The sequence below is a fragment of the Ixodes scapularis genome, unplaced genomic scaffold (assembly GCF_016920785.2).
Source record: "Ixodes scapularis isolate PalLabHiFi unplaced genomic scaffold, ASM1692078v2 PGA_scaffold9__187_contigs__length_104089568, whole genome shotgun sequence".
Taxonomy (NCBI): Eukaryota; Metazoa; Arthropoda; class Arachnida; order Ixodida; family Ixodidae; genus Ixodes; species Ixodes scapularis.
Window position 1 is genome coordinate 41,859,951 of NW_024609884.1, and position 22,103 is coordinate 41,882,053.

At 46.8% G+C, this 22,103-nt stretch overlaps 1 protein-coding gene across 1 annotated transcript in view; it reads right to left on the reverse strand.

The window, feature by feature from the left end:
* Positions 1 to 269: 269 nt before the first annotated feature.
* Positions 270 to 22,103, reverse strand: part of LOC8036845 (transcription factor LBX2) — a 76,442-nt gene continuing 54,608 nt past the window's right edge. Inside the window, exon 2 of the mRNA XM_029971150.2 lies at positions 270 to 3,636. Coding sequence (XP_029827010.1) covers positions 3,281 to 3,636 — 356 coding nt within the window. The 3' untranslated portion in view covers positions 270 to 3,280. The remainder of the gene's footprint in view (positions 3,637 to 22,103) is intronic.

Here is a 22,103-nt window from a genome sequence, read left to right on the forward strand (position 1 = left end):
CAAGCAACCTGAACTCAAGTTACTGTTCGCAAGATGTCTGACTGGTTGTTTTTCTATGTCAATGGCGCAACCATCCAAGGAGCGTAATAACAGATCTCTGAATTCAATCCTATAGGCTGGGTTTATCGCCATCACGTAAAGGAGCGCGTGCGTCAGACCATGGGCAATCGTTGACACGTTTGCTGAATGGCCAATTTTTATTTTACCCGCCCCTTTTCAGATAAAGATCTTTCGTTTTGTTGCTGCTGGGCTTCTCAGAGGCGCTGTAGTATTTTTTTTTTATTGGCGGCTATAAGGTTCAGTGGGATGAAAAGGCTGGAAACGTTTTCTTTGAATACAAATTAGTCATTGAAATTACAGCGGGTAAAGGTGTTTTTTTGTATGTGTATACGTTTGTCTGTTCTCCTCCAGTGCAGTTATTTAAAATTTCACGCAAAGGCGTTTACTCTCTTAAATTATTACAAAAGACATGGTGCACGACTTACGAATACATAAAGAGACTGTGTTTAGATGTGTAAATTCACATTCGATGCTGCAAGATGGATGTCGTTCCCTCACGTCGTTCATAAGCTTTTGCTTTAAACAATAAAAAAGCTATTCGGATTTTAGCTATTGTAGCATTCATAAACGTTTATCGATGTAGCGTGCATTGAAAGGTGATCTGTGTAAATTTGAATGCTTTGTCGTAATGAAACACGATTGCCTTTCTGTCATATGTGCAACTTCTATAAAGGTCGTGACATTCTTGAATCTACTATACACTTAGAAACTTACGCAATTTGTTGAGCGTAGCTAATGTTAAACCCACTTCGCATAGAATCCTACGTTACTTGGAAATAAATTTAAATTATTTTCATCTGAAATAGTGTGACACTTTTGTTGTCGTCAAGCCTTTTAGAAACGCCAGTAGGACAGTACTTTCTGGCAACATAATGAGTACACTTCTATGCAAATCCCGACACGTAACAACCATATAATCCATAACCCCGGAATCTTCGTTTTTTTCCAGACAGCCTCAAGGTGGTTAACACTGATGATATAACAGCCTAGCTTTATTAAATAGTTTATCGTGTTAAAATTATTATCGCATATCTTGGTAGGAAAATGAAGGGGTGCTTTATATACCAAAAAAATCTAAGTACTGATCTCCCGGAGCGAATATACATTGAATAATCGAATAAAGAAGTTATCACTTGTTTGTGCTTGCGTCCCTGTGTGTTTTAAAACAGGACGATAAAAGTACTTCTATTCTTTCGAGGTATTTGATGACCAACTGCTACACTGTTTAGAATCGCATTGTAGAGTTACGGCTCCAGGAGCAAGTTTCCGTGAATATGAGGACATCCAATATTGTCACAAAACGAGTTGCTTGGATGCATCTAGACTCGAATAGGACAGATAAAAAATACATTCTTTTGGTTTTCGCATATTAAGTTGCGAGGCTAGCGCACGTGGATTTTCTAGCACCGCAAATGCTTGTGATTTCTTCTCCAGGTGCGCTTTCATTGAAGCTTGTATATTTACAAGCGTCATAGAACCGCATAGGAATCCATGAATCAGATGTATATACAATATCATGGTTTTCAATAATTGAAAATAGCCGTGATAGCTGTGACCGGGCAGAATTGCTCACAATTGCCTTATGACAGAGTCGCGCGTCAATGGGGAAAATAAATAAACCTTAGAGAACAATAAACGGTTGTGAATATGCACAGATATGGGCTGCTCTTGTTACAACAGCAAACATCTCTTTCATTGACATTGTCTTACCGCTCAAAACGAAAACACAGCTTTTCTGATGTTATTTCGCATCTCGAAGTAAAAAGGGATTCTATCGCCGATTAAAAAACGAACTCGCTTGTATGTGAATGACATTGGGTGCTTGCGAACTAACAAAACAAAATACACATCTTCACTTGAACTTTAGTTTTGCCTTTGAGATCATAGACTTCGTTCACCGCTGCATCGCCACTCGCATGAAAGGGGTTGCAAAATTAATCTACTTGTGAAAAAACGTACCTAATTTTGAATATTCTATGTGACGTTTGTGTGGCGATTGTAGGGATGACTCAAGAAAATCAATAGAATAACGCGACATAAAACGCGAATAAAGGCGCTGGAACATGGTGTGATTTTATGATTAATTATAGGTTCAAACAATTAAGTAGATAAAACCACTCTGCTTTCTTTTTGGCAGAGGCGTTAGTTCGCTTTGTTCATTAAGTACTCGTTTGTTTCTATCGTAACACATAGTGTCAGGGGCACAACACAAACGCGTTGGATTGAATCACAACTATGCTGCGTTTGAAAATTAAGAAATAATGCTTTGCTTTTTTTCACTCCTCTTTGCTTCATAAGCCCAAAAGAGCTATCTGAAGAGCCAAAGTGCGATACAGGCCATGACATTACGACACCTACGTTCTAGCACACTTTCATAATGCCAACGTCAAGAGACGTGCTTAGAGAAACGGAGATAGAGAGCTAAAGAAAAAAAGACCGAATGCGAAGAAAGAATGAGTTTTCACAGCAGCACAAAAATGTCTTAACAGTACCAAAGGCACCAAAAGAAATCTAAAGCACAGAACAACTGGAGCTGCGACCTTCGTAAGCCTTCTCACGCTGCCTTTGGACAAACTCACAATTAAGTAGTTATCACTCGGCTTGGTCCTGAACAACATACGCGGTAAAAACAGCGGCACAAATTCGCACAAAGGGTTGGCTGTTAGAGATAATGTGCTGCAAGAAAATAGCTTAGAAGGAAAGCACGGTTATATTCATTAAAAAAAGTGATTGTAATCTTACTTTAAGCGAGCAAACTTGAATGACCAAATCCGTCTCGCGGCCATATAGACGCTTTGAGTGGTACCAATTTCTGTGGACACTAAAGGCATAAGCATGAAATTGCAGCTCAAAATTTGGTCGTTAATTGTGCCATGAGGACTCGGCAAGAGTGATGAATCCCTGTTTGGAATTGGCGTGGGACGAAACAAAGAGCAGCCCAGTGAGAGGAACCTCCAAAGCATGACACCGTACGCGGTTCCGCGCGGTGCTTTGCTTTGTGAGTGGCTGTGCTCGCCAAGAGACACTGAGCGGCGTTGCCACAAAGGAGGCAAGATGAACGCAGGTGGCGACTTGAACGCAGAGGCGACTGCAGCGTCGCCAACGCACTGTCCGACGAGTTACCCGTAGAAAGGCTGTCTCTGCACATGGAAACCATAGAAGGAATCGACAGTTCTTGTGAGAACCTTTTTGGACTTTCCGAACGGATCGCGGCCTGAGCTCACGGTCCACTCGCAGTCTTGTGGATGTCCTTCTTGAAACTGCTGAGATCTTGTATGTTGTCCAAAAGGGTCTTGTGTATGGTGTGGATCTTGGCAGCATCCATGTCTTTCTTGAGCTCTTCCATGTCCCGTTTGAGCTTGGCGCGACGGTTCTGGAACCAGGTGATCACCTGGGCATTGGTGAGTCCCAGAGACTGCGCGATTTCGTCCCGGTCTGCGGGCGACAGGTATTTCTGGTAGAGGAACCTTTTCTCCAGCTCGAAGATCTGGTGGTTGGTGAACGCCGTTCGCGACTTCCGCTTTTTCTTCACGGGCTGCCGGCCGTTGAACGATCCGCCGTTCTCCCGGGCGGCATCTGCACACAATGTAAAAAAAAGGAGCCAGGTGAGCTTCCAAATGATTCACTCTTTGTTAACAGCCATGCCGGTTGTTCGCAGTCGGCTAATGAGGTATCTGAACACTAACGACCCCGGTAGGATCTGTCTGAAGCTCGCGCACTGTTGAAAAATCTTATCTCTACTCTTGTTGCACGTAGTTTCCATCGTTTTTGTTTGTGTAGTTCGTTTTTACGGCATACCCAATAATGAATGACCTTTTGGGGTAGGCGTTAAGAAACTGAGATTCCGCAAACAAAGCATTGGTCATTAATTGTGCGCTCGAATAACATCATCAGTAGACCAATTAATTAAACCTAAATGAGCTACGTTTCATTAATAAGCACTCGCTCATGCTTCATCTTTCCTTGACTGTCATCCAATAACTAAAAGGAATAAAAATTCCTAGTCAGGCAAGTACGAAGTTGACCGATCGGTCAAAGAGTAGAGCCCCGGAGGCTCTTTTTGGTATACCATGCCAGAACTTCACACCGCACGCTTTTCCTTTTAAAACGATGTACTCATCGTTTTAAAAATATATTCTTTCCTCTCTGTATTGTTTTGGTTTGTACGTCCGAGCGACTCAGTCGATGTTTAGGTCAGTACTATAGCTAGTCCGAAAGCCAGCCCGAGAAGTTTCAAGATCTACTTGAACCGCGCCACCGATTTCCCAAGGAAAAAAAAAAGAAGAGGGGGACGAAGGAGGACAGAAGTCGCAGCATCGGATCCCCTTTAGAACCTCAACTTGGCAGGCGACATGTTAATTGAGCGCGAAGAGGGTCGGGGGCGTACTCTCTGTGAGCGAAAGGACACGAGCAACGGTGTGCCACACAGACCGCGGACAAGGGCCCCACCGTCGCCCGCGCACTGCCTGCTGCTGAACCCGCACAGGCGGCGGTTCCACTTTTAGAGAACCGCCTGATTTATGGAGCACTAGCGCACAAGGGACAGCCGCGAACACGCCCTGTTCTGGTCAAGAAGGTCGCCAAGAGACGCCGCATCAGGCCACGATTAGCGGGGCCCTTGTTCAGCTCACGCGCGGCCCTTTTCCGACGAAACCGGGAGGCTCCAGCCGCTCCAGTCTTCACAGCCCCAGGTACCCCACTCCGTGCCTTCTATTGAAGGGCCCCCCTTCCCATTTTCGCATTGTGCTGGTCCTCGGCAACTTTCCTCAGTGATGTATCGTCTGACTTTAGACGATGGGGGCCAGTGGCTGCTTTGGAGACGCGGTGAAATACCGGACAGAGAGGCGCTAACCTATACTCTCGAATCGGCTCTCGGTGAATAGCGCCTTTGAAAGTAACATCCAGCGTTGCACGCGGCAATTTGTGCCCGGGGGAAGGGGAATCCGTGCTGTTTTGTTGCCCTAACGACACTTCTATGAACTCGGCGCGGGTTCATCATCTGACGTGGGGAAGGCGACCAGGCGAAGCGGATATGGTCACCTTCCGGCACTGTGACAAATTCGGCGCTTTGACGTAGGGGGCTTGTGATCTCTATCGTTGTCGAGTGAGTCGCTCTGGAGAGGACGTGTGAATTCATTTTACTCTTGGTTACTTTTTTGTGTGCCTGTGGATCTGGAGCGATATTCGATGCCGGAATTGACAGGAGGTTCCTTGTAGCGTTGAATTACGTAATGGTTCTGTAGAGAGCAAGGGCGTTCACTTTACATGTTTCGATGTTCGTATAAACTGGACCGTATACAAGTTTTCGCAAGGTATAATGCTACATTCCGGTTTCTGTCTTAAGTAGTAAAAATAAGAAATGTTGAATGAATTACAGTGGATGAGTGAAGGCAGAGAGAGTGCACAGCCCATTGCTCAAATATTTCCGACTTGTTTTTGGGAAACAGATGGGTCCTAAAGTCTATTATTTATCATTCTATAAACTTTATTTGTCTGGCGATTTTTTCTTGCGTAACAACTGTCGTGTTTTTTTTTATCACTAATAATATATTGTGGTCACTCATGAGTGCCTTAAGCTCCCTCCGTTTATATATTGTATTGTATGTATCCCTCGGTCATGAAGCTGTTTATATAAAGAGAGAAAATGCATTCCACAAATCGCCGAATTTTGGGGTAAATAAACAGGATGACGTGTGTGAAGTCTTGGTTAAATACTGATTCTTTGAGACCTCTTCTTAATCTACAATTCACGTTAGAGTATAAGCCGGAGATGGTGAAAATTTTGCTTTTGCTTGTTAGATCTATTTTTAATGATCTACTGGATACAGAAGAGTGTTAAAATTTTAATTTCGAAAGCAAAGCTTTTTGTTTTGTTTTTTTTGGTTGGGGGGAGTGGCTTTGTGATTAATCGCAGTCTTTTTTTTTCAATAAGTATGTAGCAGTAAGTTAAAACGCTCCCACGTCAATGCGCTGGAGCGTTTAAGTGATTATTATTAAATTGCATTGCCAATCATCTCAAGATATTACTTTTTATCACTTTAAGTCGTTGGATTTCCACCACTGAACATAACATCGCAAAAGAATGCTCCGCAGTTTAGTATTAGTTAAATAGATCGTGCAGCAACTATACAATATCATAGCAGGTTGATGATAGCTATAGTTCGAAAGTAAAGAAACAAAAAAAATGTGCAGGGTGAATGCGCTATAGGATATTGGGGATGGAGCATATTTTAATCTGGTGCTGAAAGAGCAAGAAATTTCGATCCAGCATGATACAGCTTCAACCTTAAATGAGGCATCGAATCCCTCAAATACACAAAACGTCAAACATTTTAGTTTGCAGATCTTCGTCGTGAAACCTGTTTCTTCAGATGACAGCGTCGTTCCAAATTTGTTGCACACGCACGTACGTTGATTGCCATCGACGAAAACCATATGCTCGATGGTAAAGAGTATGCTCAGAATTTCCAGCATTCAGAGTATGAAATCAACAGTAGTCAGTAACAATTCGCCAATTCTACACTGGGAACTTGAGTAGCAATATTGTAAATATTAGTGTCTATTAGTTAATAAAAAATAATAATGTGCTATACAGCTCGTTACAAGTTGCCTGGAGTGACACGGCGAGGACAGTACTACCTACACATGCACCAGTATAAAAGGTAAACAACCATTTCCCGCGGGAAGAATTCTACAATTGTTAATTTTTACTATTTAAGAGGAAATCACTGGCAGTTACTTCCAGTGATATTGCACCGTCTACGTGCGTTAAGCACGTAGACGCAGCGTCTGTGGTTTCTTCTGGAAATAGAGATAAATCTCAAGTGAACATTCGGTTACAAACGCTGAACCTTGTGCGGCCTTTACGTCAGAAAAGTTTCTAGTCTTTCTCTGGAATCAACAGATTCCTTTTTTTTTTTTTTTTTACTCTGCCGTCAGTATCTCGACTCTAGTTGTAGAGAGCTCGCTATCCGGGGTTTTTCAGATTAATCCAACTGTTGCGCGTTATTACGCAAGTTCTAAACGAGAACGATAATTGCTCATTTGTTCATTAATTAGGAGCTCCGAGATTTCTGTGGCACGCCAAACCACACATAAAAAAAAAAAGAAAGGAACAAGCGAACGTCTTTACGGTGAAGGTTCATAGACACGTAAGCATAAGTAGCCCGGACCGGAATAATGCCAGTACAATTAAAATAATCTCGGCTCCTTCCTTCGAGCACCTCACTTTGTTCCGTTTTATATCATGTAAAACAGTCTTTTTGTCGCTTTACCTGCCCCTCGCTTTCTCAAAAACGTCGGTGTCTCACGTGGCACCGTAATTACCGTCTCGTGCTCGAGCACATAATGCGAGCCAAAATAATGTCCACTTCCTTTTCTCGCCGTGCCTGGTTGGCTGGAATTACTCGGCGTAGCGACTTGGAGCCGCGAGAGCGGAGCTGTTTTTTTTCCCGTCCAGAGCCGAGGATTGCACTTATCTCCGCCAGCTTTGCGCACCCGTCCGACTTCGGATAAGGTATTGAGTCGTCCCTCATTAGGAAGATCTCGGGACTCTTGATGAGCACTCCTTGTTATCCAACTCGCTGTGTGTCCGCGTGTGTAAGATTCGGCAGTAGTTAGAGAAAGGCCGTTTATTCGCATTGTAGTTCTCCCCTTTTCTTCGAGGTTCGTTGAAGAAGGATGCTGCTTCGAGTAATGACGCGCCATTTACTCCCTCCTCTCTCTCTTTCTCTCTCGCTTTCGTTCCCGTTTCGTGTGAAGCACTGTCACCTTCATTTCGCCTATCCCATAATTGTATACGCGTAGTCATGACGCCAATCAACGTCAACTATAAAGTTAGCGCCGGGGTGAAAGACCCCGAATCAAATTAGGCTGCCGTGTGTGCGTATCGCGCGCAAACAATGGCGTTGGTGAACACATGGCCGGCCCTAAGAGGCGTATTTTTTATTTCGTACATTGAAAAAGGCTTTAAACGAGACATACACGCAATATCTTTAGCATAATTTTTCACACGTGCTATACAAAAGAGAGAGAGAGAGAGAAAAAAGAAGAAAGCTCGATGCTTGTAAGTAAAGGAAAACTTCAGAAGCGGAGGCCGTTCACCCATTGTCCGTGCTCATGAGCGGAAATAGTAATAAGAATATGAATCCGGACACAGTGTCTAATGAGCTTGTTGAAAGGAGGCAGGAGCAACGAATTTATCCAAGTTTACCAGTCGCAAAGACGCAGTCTCCGTTTCACGTTTCAGCGAACGTTTTCGCACATTGTTTGCCTTTCTAAAGACACAGGCCTGTCTTCTTGAGCGACTCAAGGCATGGCCTAAGCCCCGAAAAGACTGGTTGTCTTGCGCTTTGCCCTTGTAAGGTGTGCTGTCGGATATTTTGCTTCCTGACCACGGGCTCTAGTTTTGACTGAGCAGATGGATACGAAACAAGAATGCAACCACCCAAACACAGCACTTCCTCTGGCTACGTGCCTGCCTCAAGCTAGTCCCCTCTGTGACGTTCATATTAGCAGCAACAGCGCGTTACAAACTAGGACAAAGGGAGAGGACACATAGAAGGACTAAATCAGCGCTGTGTTTGCCCTTTGCGTTCCCACCTTTTGTCCTCGTTTGTAAAGCAGTATTGCTGCTGATATGAACTCTTATCACCAACTCGCCCAAGCTTCCATCTTAATCGTGTGACATATACTCACTCTATAACCTATTATCTTAACGAAGAGATTAACGGTTGTCAAATTACATCGCATGTTGATATCGATAACAAGGCAACTCCACTCCTTTGAGGTGCCAAACTAGGCATACGTAGGAAGCGGAGAAAAAAAGACCAGAAGCAACGAAGGTGAAGAAAAGGTGAATCCGTGAGCCTTCCCAGTTGTCCTGAATACGGTAGCGAACCGATAGGCACCAGTGACGTACACGGTCATCGAGCTGGTCAGGTAACCCGCGGACCGCAATCATCACGCACTCGTTGCACCGAACCGCTGGGTTCGGTCAGTCCCAATGCGTTTGAGTTCTTCCACGAAATAACCCAGGAAGTGGGGCCACCTGGGCCGAGCGTCGGCCCCGAAGCGATTGCCGGATACGAATGGTAGTGGCCTCCTAAGGCGCAAATGGCGTGCAGCCTATGGGAGGATTCGTACGGTTTTCTCCTGTAACCGCGTGTTCGGAAGTTGTGCGTGCGTGCGAACGCGGGGAACGGGGAGGTGGGGCTCCCCGTGAAGTTGTTGCCCCTAATTGTGCGTCGTTCGAAAACGAGGGGCAGACAGCGCTCGCTTGACCACGGGTGGCCAGCCCCCTGTAAGCTCTCTTCCCCCCATGCTTGCCACTGCGGCCCGCTCTCCTATATCCTTTGTTCCCAGTGTTGCCAATTTTACGAACTTGGCTCTTTCTTTTTTCTTTTTTTTTCCCCACTCTTTCCGGGGTTAAAAACTCGTGATCCATCATAAACCCGAAATCTACCGGTTTGTTTCGGCTGTGTTTGTGCGAAGCAGTTGGGACTCGGGAAAAACTGTCAATGCTTATGCGGTCGCATACAGAAAATATAAAACAAAATATGTACGTATCTATAGTAGAGTTCATACGAGGAAGATAAATGCGAATGGCATACTTGCGCGGTTAAACTGACTCCAAACATGCATCCTTCTAGAAGCATGTCTTCCACAAGATGTTGGGGCCTGATAGACAGGCAGCGTCACATGAAACCGCTCGTTAACTCTGCCACATATTTGGTCATGGTAGGAACGATGCAGTGAAGCCGGGACTGGGAAGTGGTCACTTGATTACCTTACGAGCTCGAGCACCATTCGTCAGAACTAGAGGTGATTCGGAATGCATTCGAGTATTCATCACGATCAAAATATCATTGGTTTGCCAATTCTTGCCAATGCTTTTTCTTCCAAGCTGCTTCTGCTTTCGTAGCAGTATAAAAGGCAAAGAGACTTTATCTTTCGTTCCCCTTAAACGGCACGTCGTCCGGTCATTCTCGAGCAGTCCCGAAGGACCGCATGCGCAGAACGTCGGATGAAGGGGGCGCAACGCGACGTTTCTAGGCAGGAGGTTCCCGGCGGGCTCATGTTTTATGCAGTCGTGCGGCGCCCCAGGGGCCCCTCGAGCGACAGAGCCCCCAGCGATGCGGGCCTGGTGGACTCTAATACGAGGGAGGGGAACCTAAACGAGCCCGACGCTGCGGGCACGAGCGGTTCCAGATGGGCAGCCCTCCCGGACCGGCAGCCATTTGCCGCTGCCCTGTTTTCCCGGTGGCGCAGTGTTGAAGGACCGCCGATTAACGGCAGGGGCCGTCCCTCGGACCAGCCGGCGTCCGCCAATCACGTCGCCGTCGTTGGCCGTCCACCCTCCGGTCATTTTTCAGCAGCAACGGGCAACGCAACGAGGCCGTTTAGGGTCTCGCTTTATTATCCCCAACTGCGGCTGCGCTTTGCAGAACCCGCACCGTGTCCCCCCCTGCGGGACAGCGTCGTGGAAGCAGCGGCCGCCGCCGAGATAAATGGCCGCTCCCACGGTAGCTGGTACATCACGCTGCGCGCCCCGCCGCAGGGGTGTCGCCGGGACGTGGTTCCGCAGACGTCGCTTTTATTTAATACGCTTCCGGCCGTTTCCCATTTCGCGCAACCCGCGCGTGCCGTGGGCTCGGGCGTCGCTCGCTGTTTTGTCGATGCCCGGGGTCGGGCACGTAAGGTGGGCCACGCAGCCGCTGTCCGGGCCGGGGCTCGGCAAGGAGCGAGCGACTCGCTTGGGTGAGCCCGCTGGGCGGGGTGGCGGACTGGCCGGGTCTGCCCCACGTATACCAGTCTGCTGTTTTGTGGGTGCCGGTGGGAAGGGGCGGCGCCCGAGGTACAACTCTGGAAGTCAGGTATCATCCTTTGTTTGCTGGTACGAGCTTAGAAAACGCGCCACCCAGTTGGTCGCGTTTTCTCGTCATGTTTGAGGAATCATTTACGCGGGTTCAAACTGATGCCCCATGCTGACGACTTCGTTATGGGCCCTCGTCGAACGCCCCCTTAGGTCGCACTTTAGCCCGAACAAAAAGAGGAAGCGGGCGAGAGACACTTGTTCAAACGAGCTGTCCGAAATAAAGTTGCTACAGTAGCCTCGGTCTCATTGTGCAGCCGCGAACGCTGGCAGGATGGCGGCGGAATAACAGCCTGTCGCCCCCAGTGCCTGTTCAAACAAAACCAAGAAAGCTATGTATATACGTGTCAACGAGCGCAGCCGCTGACAAGCCGACACGCAGCCGAACAATGGACAGGATGCCGGTGTGCGAAAGCGCCAGCGCGGCCGTCACCGGAGCCGTCCCTTCACCGAGCCGTGGCGGCCCGGCGTCGGCCCTCAAGAAGGAGCGAAGGCGCGTCTGTCAGGGCCCCTTTGGCGCACTCCTAATTGCCACTAATCACGATGGCCGTAAAGCCGGGCGCCAACGAGTCAGGCACCCACGGCGGCTGCGAAGCGTGCGGGCTCTCGGAGGAGTCTACAGTGCCCGGTTGATCCTGCGGGCGCCCCGCAGCGGCGGCAGCGTCGCGCCGAGTGACACGGCATTACGTGCATTTCAACAGGTGCGCAGAAAATCCGATGCGCCAAGTCGGGCCCCGCTTCTCCTGACCTTAATTAGCCGAGCAAGAAAGCGACACGACGCAGGCGGAGGAGAGAACGCCCCGCCGATTTCGTCCGGGCCAGATGTTCCTGCGCGAGTCCTAATAATGGAGGCGCGCTCGAACATGACTGCTGCCGCAGCGTCGTGAAGCCCTGGACGAGGGGGGAGAGAGACCCGCGTGCGATTCCGCTTCTTGTTCCCTTGATGGCCGGCCAAATGGGCGGTGAGTGGGAATTGAAAAGTCTGATTGGGGAGGAGGGCAGCCGCGAGGGAAGGGGCGGTCCCGGGGTCGTTGCCGGCGATGATGAAGGGTTCACGAAGGGCCATTTCCTCCCGCGTCTTGTTCGGCCTCCTCGCCGCCGCCGTCGCTCAGCCGGCCACCTTGGGGCGAGCCGCAATTTAGAGGCGACGTGTCCTGGGACGCCGGACGCTGGAGGAGCGTCCCACGGGCCGCCGACTGCCTCCCCCTCCTCTCGGGGAGACGCGAACGGGACGCGCCAGGGTGACGCTGGGGCCGGCGTCACCCACCTGGCTTCTGCTGCGCTGGGCCAGTACTGCCTCGTCGTCCGATTGATTCGAGCGAAGGACGGAGCCGGGACGGCTGGACATGGCTTTGCCCGGGGGTGTCGACCCATTGCACTGCTATTCCGTTCCTTTGAGAGTGGAGGGAGTATCCGTACATCCGCGAATAACGGGGCATGCCCCCGTCGTGGGCGTGCTGGAGAAAAAGTTCCCCAGTCGGGGAGAAATATTAAAAGGGACGAAAAGTTTGAATAGTGATATTGGCTCGATGGCTTTCACCTTCAGGAATGAACTTACGATTGTTAAATATTTCATTAAAGAGACATTTGACGTGACGGCACAATTTTTTGAATGGACCATTTTGAAAATTACCCCAGAACCGAAGAGCCCCTTGGGAGTGTAGTTACACGCGCTGCACGTACTGGCGTCTGCAGCAGTAGTCTTTCTGTAACATTATAAAATAGATGACTCTTGCTCGTGCGTTAGTCAATGCTTTATTTTTTATAATTTGCTTCGAAGTCTTTATACTGATAAGGTGAGCGCGTGCACCGTGGTTACCTACGTTCCAAAGCATTCTTCTTGAGTCTTGGGTAATTTGGCGAAAGGTTCTATTGAGAGGACATTTTATAACTCACAGCAATAAAAGCGAAAGTTAGTAAAAAATTGTAAACCAGCCATTCAATACAACATTATACACATGTACGGAAAGAAGGTTTGGAAGAATGAGAAAAGTTAGACTATTAAGTTGTAATAACGAGAACCAAAAACGTGCGAGCCAGTTATAGTTCTAACTTTGTTATCTTAGTTCATAATTATTTTTCACGTAGAAATCTTTGCTCCATGGCGCCTTCACAATCTACAATAGCATTTATAAAGTGACTGCTCGGTAAGTGTTTTTTCTGTGTTTTCATTGATAAACATAAGCCCCTTGATCAACGTAAGTTCACGGGGCTATGCTATTCACATAGCCGTCATAGAAAGTGCCGTATCTGACAGCGAGTTCAGGGCACATGATGCACCTATTCACGCAAGATACGAGTTTACGGCTTTAAAAATTTATGTTAACAGACAGTAGTATATTCGTATACACTCGCCAGCAATGCGGGTGATTACACGTATTTGACATCACCGCCAGCTTTATATTCATTAAAACAAGCATCGAAACATCGCCGAGTATTGCAATCGGCAACAATCGGTGTCTCGCAAAAACGCACCTCGAAAAAGCGACACCGAAGAAATTGAGTGCACAAAAATATATCGTTTCTATATGTGACAAGAACAAGGAAGAAAAAAGTGTTTAAGTTTCGTGTTTATTATTATTATTATTATTATTATTATTATTATTATTATTATTATTATTATTATTATTATTATTTAGGGACTATCTTCATTATATTTAGTATTAGTATTACTATTTAGGGACTATCTTCATGTCCACGGGCTGAAGAAGAAGAACAACAACAACAAAAAAGAAGATAGTTGTAGCGGATTGTTTGTTGAATGCCCGATTACGCTCTGGACGAGCGTTAGTGAGCATGCTTAAGAGTGGCAGCACGGGCTCCTGATATTAATATCGTCATAGAACAATACTATCAGCGAGAAATCACCAATGAAACTGCCTCCTCGTGCCACATGCAAAATTATTGGCGAACTTCTTTATTCACCTCTCATTAAAGGACGAAACACAGGCACAAAAGACTAATCAAAACTTGGACTTAAGTCGGGAAGCGAAAAACCTCGTTCCATATTATCTTAGAAAGAAACGAAGGTATTTACTGCACGCACAGTGGCTAGCGATATGAGCTAAAATACGCAAACGGAAACAAGGAGTACAAACCCCGCTGTCGCACGGCTACATTTTCAGGGTGCACAAAAAAAATGAGCTGTTTTAACGACATATTGTTAACCATTTGGAGGCTTCCCAGGAGATTCCTGTTTCAAGTTATTCGCACTATATTGTGCTATATTTCTGAATTGTTTGAATTTACCAGGTCGGATAGCAAAAAAAGCTTATGCAGGTGTTTCTTTTTTCACTACCTGTGGATCATCAGCCATATTGCTAAACAAATGCAGTATGGTTGAAAAAGTAATAAATATACATTATTTGAATTTTTTTCTTTGCAGAAGCTTTAAAGCACGAAATGTTTTTAATACGTTAGCATTAGAACGCTCCTTTTAACAAAAAGCCGACGGTGTCTTTCGTTTTGTCAGCGCCGGGGAGAGAAAGAAAAGGAGGGGGCGAGGGTAACGCTTGCGACGCTCCCATTGGTCCGAAGCGCTGACGTCAGCACGCGTCAACCTCTCCCTCTCCCCCCTGCGCTGACAAACTGAGGGACAACTTCCGGGTTTTCGTCAAAACGAGCCCTTTCGTTTTCGTCAAAATAGCGTCGCACAGCTGGCGCGGAGCCACAGAGGAGGAGGCGCCGCGGCGTGGTGGAATGCGGGCGTGCACAATTGCCGCTCTGTCGTTGCCGGTTGTTCTTCGCTCTGGGTTTCCGTAGTAGCGGTGCGTGGGCTGGGATGTGTGTGTGTGTAGTTAAAACGATGGTTTCTTCCACGAGTGATATGGATGCGGTTCCTTCAACGAGTGGCATGGATGTAGTTCTTTCCACGAGTGGTATGAATGACCGTATCCCAGGGCGTCGACGTACTTTGAAAGGCAGAGTACAGAAAAGGGGTGAAAAAAATCACAGGAAGATCCATTGGTGGATTTTTAGACAATACGTTAGCTTGACCCTTGGGAAACGCTACACACGTCCCCCTTTGGGAAACGCTAACACTGACCCCGTAACGAGGCCAAAAAGAGGCAGCCAAAAGAATAGGGGAAGCAAAAGAGAAAGCCAAACGAGAAAAGTTAAGGGGTCAGTGTTAGCGTTTCCCAAAGGGAGACGTGTGTGGCGTTTCCAAGGGTCTTGCTAACGAATTCTCGAAGAATCCACCAATGAATTTTCCTGCAAGGTTTTAACCCTACACCCCTATCCCAAAATATTGTCCGTCCGTTCATCTGTCCGTCCGTCCGTCCGTGCATTTTCTGCTAAACTTAATGGGGAGAGTAGTGTCACGTGACGTCACCTGACCTATACACCTTGGAGAAATTGATGGCACGTAACCTATACATCAATCCAGTTACATGCTAAATTTAGCGGGAAAATTTACGTCTTGTGACCCAGACACCAATCCAGTTTCCCCACTAAATTTTCCAGGGGAAATCGACGTCACGTGATCTGACGTCACGTGGCCTATACAATCATTCTGTTTCTCCGCTAAATATGGCGGGAAATATATGTCACGTGACAGACCAAGTCCCTCACCGATTCCCTATGCATTTCATGCATTATAGGACTTTTATGGTAAAGGTCGCTGCTATTTTTTTTGAAGGACAAGAATAAGCTCGCCGCGCCCTAAAAGGGATAAGTGAACTTCGTGTATAGTGCCTGCCCCATCTGAAGGTTTGTGAAGAAATCCGCATGAAATGTAATATTGAATTGTTCTTATGGCACTGCATGCGGACCTTGAAATGCCATGATATTGCGCCGTATCATTATATTTTCATTGAGTAACAAATGAACAATTAACTAAGAAGATGCGTCTGAACTCACTCTAAATATTTCCGTTTCTTCGTGTCTCGTGAGCTATTTCTTCCTGAACAAAAAATTTTGTTTTAGCATATTCACAACTAGAATTATGGCACAGGAAGATATTTAATAGATGGTATATATTCACGGGAGGCCATATTGCTCTTCGTTGTTCGCAGCGCGTGCTCTCAACTAGCTCCTGTTAACCTCAAGAAGAACGATCCTGATATTGGATGGAATGCACCTTGAACGGGTAGAATCGTGAATTCCTTCACAATCAAAATATATGTTGTTGGCACGTGATCATGAAAGGTTAAGAGTTAACAGGTTAAGAGTCCAGGGGAAGCTCCTCCCATCTTTTTCTACTTTAGCAGAGCGAACGTTGGAGAGGAGGCGACCTCCCCTCCGGCGTTCGCTCTGCTCAAGTGGAAGGAGGTGGGAGAAACTTCCCCTGAACTCTTTAAGAGAGTTCAGGGGAATCTTCAGCCTCCGACTCCGACCGTTCGCTGGGCCTCTACCTTAGCAAGGACTTGCATCATTCTTGTGTAGAACTGGCATTTGAGTTCGGCTGCAAAAACAGGGCTTCATGCTACCGAGTAATGCAGACTATGAGAAAAGAAATGTCTCATAAACTTCATGTGATGGAAAGAGTACTTCCCTCTCAAATGGAAAAATTATTTGGGGGAGGATTCAACGCCCGAATGGAGTACAGATTTCCCACGGATGTATCTTCCATTCTTCTTCAAGCGTCGTTGAAAAAACTACTCAAGGAAGTGAACCCCTCGTGTCAACAGGTAAAGACCACGAAGTTTGACCCACCCGTGATACTTTCTGAGTAACAACTATCCGCTGCCGCAATGTATCTGCTGTCGAGGGGAACGAAGTTTGCTCCGGATCTTTTCTCGTTAAAGGTGGACCAGCTAGCCTCTGTCCTTCAAATCCCGTCGTGTGTACCTGGACATCAACGGCAAGATTTTCTGGGTTCCGTAGTACGTGCAGTGTGTCACCATCCAACCCCCCCCCCCCCCCCCCCCGGCCAAGCAGATTTTCACTTCGCGCGGCTGTGCAAGAGCTTCGCCAAGAACGCCTAGAATTCCTTGAATCGGACAAAACGAGTGTGTTAGTCATTTTGGAGGAAAGTGCATTTTCTGATAAGGTTCATGTTGCCCTGTCGAAGAATTTTGAGCCTTTGAAAACCAGGCCTTTGGGTAGGCATGCCTTCGACGGGAAATGAGCTCTGTTCCTTCCTGAACTTGATGTCTCTTAAGAACGTCATTGGTAGTCCTGCCAAACAGTATTTGTCTGTGTCCTTTGCTGCAAAGACTCACAATGATGGAGTTCCCATCAGGAGCATGATTTAAGAAATTGGCTGTGGGCAAAAACCTCTGGGTCGTTATCTACAAAGCCATTTGTCTAATGTCATCCTCCCGCAAACTTTCTGAGGCCAAAACTCCGTTGAATTAATCTCCCGCTTCAATTCGCTTAATTTTAGTCCCCTCTCGCATTCAATTATGTCTTTCGAAATTGAAAATATGTATTAAAGCCTAGAACCAAAACTCATCTGAGATTCTGAGACTAATGCGATCTATGAACACGGCATTTGAGAATTTCTAAGTTCCTCCGGTGTTTCGGTTGAGGGCTTCATCGACATGGTAAATATTTATTTCCAGTCCACTTTCGTAGAATATGAAGGAAAGATTTACAGACAAAAGAAGGGAGTGTACATGGGCTCTTGCCTTGTACCTGTCCTTAGTGAAATATTTCTTCGTTTTGTTGACAGGACTATCAACGAACGGTTGGACAAGTCCTTTCGGGGTTTCCTTATATTTAGTTATGTCGACGATTACTCGGTCATTTAACTAGACGTTGTGTCCGCTGACAGCACCGTTGAAGTTTTCAAAGACTGCGGCGCGACTAACGCTTACGCGTGAAAATCCTTCGAAGGAAGAATTCCAATTCCTGAATTTACGGTTACATCCTCATTCCTCAGGCCTTTGTTGGGCCTTCCAGCAGGGATCGGAGAAGCCAGTCCTCCCTTTCACCAGTGCTCATACCGAGTCAGTTAAGCTTGGCATAGTGAGATCACTTTTCAAGTCCTCATTCTCTAAGTCGTGTACGCATTTCTCAGAAAGTAGCCGGAGGTTGCAGCATCAGAGGTTTGTAAAAGCAGGCTTTCCTGCGGACCTACTGCGTTCCACCCTTGAGAGATTCATTCCCAAGCCACAACTTCCGCAAGCTTTTTCCCAAAAAGAAAGGTCGGTTCGCTGTGATTCTCTACCTGCACAATTCCGCGCATGGTTCTTTCCTGTCGTACGCGCCTTCAGCAGTTGTGTAAAAAGGTCAATAAGAGCGACAGTCTCAGAGGGTGCAACGTTAAATATGCCAAAACGTTCGTAGAGTGCAAAGAAACAAAGGTTTATTCAATTACACTAAGCTGCGGTAGTCAGTACATTGGACAAACTGGGAGATACGTTAATCATCGACTTAGAGAACACAACTTGTAAGCACCAAAAACTTCAAATGAGTATTTTTACCCAACCGTCGTTCACAGCCGCACGTGCGATGACTGTACTCCTTATTTCTCTTATATTAGAATACTGGGCGGGCACAACAACAGATCTGGGAGAGAAACTGTTGTATCATTTGCCATGGGGACTGTCCCCCCCCCCCCCCCCCCCAACAACATTTCTTTACCTTCATTATCACTGACAAACAAAGAGATCGAATTCCTAATACCAGAGATGACTAGATTACTGATATCCCTTCGTGACGCTGGTGCTTTTTGCACTTTTAAATTTATAGCACATTTACCTTTGGGACTGTCAACCACAATATTTCTGCACCTTCATTATCACTGACAATGACAGAAGGTCAAATTCCTAACACCAGAGATGACTAGATTACTGATACCTCGTCGTGACAGCAGCGTTTTTTAAACAATTTTCTTCTTTCCTTCTTCGAGAACGTTGAAACCTTTGAGGTCGGTTTTACATTTTGTGCCATTCTGTGTCGTTGCTTAATGAAAGAAGTCCTGTTTCCGTCCCCGTCATCGACGTTTTATTCTTTCAAGTATTCTTATCTCAAAGAGACCGTGAGAGGAATTTTTGGCTGGGATAAATTATTTTAAATTGGGATTTTACTACTCGCATGCCGTTTTGTGGACCAAAAGAAAAAGGGTAGGAAGTCCAAAAGCCTCATTTTCGCTACAAAAATTTGAAAATATAGCGGACTATTTCTGATCTCATTTCCTTAGAAAGCTCTTCGCCTTTTCACTGTGATGCATCCGCCGTGCCCAAGCACGTCAGCCGAACCCAGCTTACGCATTGGACACGAGCACCGCGTCACCCGGACTAATGTCACTGGAAAGCTTCCCGTTTTGTCGCCTTTTGGGTTCATGAAAAGAGCAGTTTCTCCTTGGGCCTGTCCATTCTTTGGAAGGACAATATCATTATAATAGCGAGTTCGTTTCACACGCACTCGCACCGTTCGAGTTCTCTCCCAGATTGCATCGCACTCGCCGAGTGTTGCACGGAGAACTGGACTCAAACGAACACGCCAAATGCACCGAGTGCAGAAGACTGATGCTGCCGCCATCTATGTTGTAGAAAAGGTGCGAACCCCAAACCGAAACTAACGCCTTTCAGTTCGGAGTGAGGGATGCGAGAATGCAGTCGCTACCGACGTTTATCTACAAACGTTGGTCACTGCAACCTGTAGTTTATATTTGCGATGACTTTCAGCAACTCGGTTGTCGTAGAGACAGTTACCGACGGCGTAAATTTCCGCAACCAGCTGTCTAGAAAGCAGCTGGTTGCGATCTCTTTATAACCGCTTAAACTGAAGAAAACTGATGATGGCTGTCCGAGAAGCTTGATCCGTTTGAGCGTGGTATGATGCGTGAACAACTGAAGGGTACCGCCTAAAACTAGTCTGTTGGACTATCCAGCAAAACTTTTCGTGGGACTTTCGATTTCGATCGTCATTACAGGTGGATCAGATATTAGTCTTGGTGAGGGCGTCGAGAATGAGAGCTCTCTCGAACAAAATACGACGGGCCAAGTTAGCTCGCGTAGGTAAATGTTAAACATGATGATGTTGCCCAAGCCTCGGGTAAAGTCACCATGTTTAGCTTTCTCTGATGCTTATTAGGCAGTCAGGTTTCTGCTGGGGGAGTTTTGTCGACAAATGATCAATTTTTCACCCGTACACGGATGGTGATAAACATCTCGAGGGCCGCTGATGCGTTTGTTTTGAGCATTTCTTTACACACTGGTATATTTCAGCGTCTGTGCGGCAACAGAGCGACTTAAAACCTGCAAATAAAGCACGGGTTGTCAATTGCTTCCTTCATGAAGTAGCAGACGCTTACAATTCAAGATCGCATTTGATTCCGTTGCCCGCGGGTCGCGATTTCTATCTGAAAATCTCCTTTTTTTTTCCTTTCGGTTCCGCTGCACGTCGTAGGAGACGAACTTACGTCGTCTGCTCCCGCTCCCCGCCGGCTTCGCCGGAGCGAGGCATGACAGGATTGCATTTTGGCGCACTCCCGATTTTTTCGGTGCAGCGAGTGCATGCACGCGTGGGGTGTCGGCGCTGAAACAAACTCGGAGAGTGCAATCACTCGTGGAGTGCCGGCTGAAACGAACCCGCTCTACGCTGCGAGTGGACGCGCGTGGGCGCGAGTATACTGTGAAACGAACTCGCTATAAGGGATCTGTGGAAATAATCATTATTGATCACTTGGTTGGATACGCAGTGCCAAAAGACGCTTATATTGGCGAGGAACGCATTCAGTACGATGATGCTCCATAGCAATCTTAATGCGACTGGATTAGAACGACACTATGGAAGCTTCGAAGATGTGAATGGACCAAAATGGCAATTGCCATGGCAACTGGGACCGATCAACCAATCACCTTGCGAGGCTTGGTCGTTCGTTATGTTGGTATCTGTTTGGGTCCGGCTAGCAGGCAGGGAAGGCAATGGCACTACTTTACCAGGTTTCACTGACTTTTAACTCGAATGAATATGGGCTCGTCAACAATCAATCGGTCCGTCAACGAATATTTGAATACGCGTTCGTGGCCATTGAGTGCCGTGACGGCACTTACCGTCACTTGCGGTGGAAGCTTGGAATCATATCACATCCGGTGCCCAAGCACGTCACGACCACGTGGTTTCTCATTTCGCTTTTGAGTTTATAGATTAGAAGAGGAGGAGGAAGTTGGAAAGTCATTTAATGGTACCTTTAACCTCTCATCGACTGAAGTTCACTTCACAGCACTTAAAAGAATCCTGACCGAGAATATGGTGTCCCCTAAATGGCCCCGTGCATTTAAAGAACAAGAACCGAACGCCACATTTTCGTGCTTATTCAAAATGGCTGCAGTGGTTCCGAGTCTCAATTTTACTATGTGATTTCTATTGTCTAGAGAAATGTGTGTGGTAACTAAATTATTTTGTCCTCTAGTTTTGACAATTCAGGAATTACTGTATCCGAAATAGAAAAAAAAAATGAAATTTTTGTACAAAATCTTTTTTTAAATGTATATATATATACATACCTTGCCTTATTCGGGCGTTCCTCTATAGAATTCCGGAGGGGTGCCCTTTTTTTGTTTCCCCCGGTACAAGCCCGTGACGCCGCATCAAAGTAGCGAGCTTTGCGCCTCCGACAGTTGAAACGAGTCGCGACTGGGCCCCTTTTGCTCGAGGTTCGCCGGAGCGCCGCGACATAGCCGCGGTTATTTCCAGAGATGCGTCGCGGGTTTCTGCACGCGGCAGCATTGTAGGAGCGCGTAGGCCCTCGCGGGAGCGGCCATCTATCATAAGCACACCCCATTTTTGTTGCACCACACGGCCGAATCTCCGAGCAGCGGCGGAGGCGTAATACACCTTCCCCCGGACCCGCGAGACAAAAGCCAAATCCTCTGGCGCGTGTATATATATAGAATCCTGTGTGCAAATCACACCGAGCCCCGTTAACGAGTCTGCCAGAGTAGCGCGGCGCAGCGCCGCGCGCGCGTTCGGCGCGCCAGGGAGCGGCTTGCGGCGCTGGCGCCACGGCAGCGCATTCTTGGCCAGGCTAATAGCACGACCGCCGTTGGGTTTACCCCATTAGCTTGATTTATGAGCGTGCCCAACTCCAACGAAAACTGCGTCCGCTCACAACTGGAGGTCTATATAACAGTGCGCGCTCCCGTGAAGTTCCTTGTTTACTACCTTTTTCGTTTTTTTTTTTTGTTTTTTCTCTTTTGATTTTTTTTTTTCTCTGTTTCGCTTCCTCTTTTCTTGGTCTTCAAACTTTCGCTTGCTTTCGTTCGGCGTATTTACC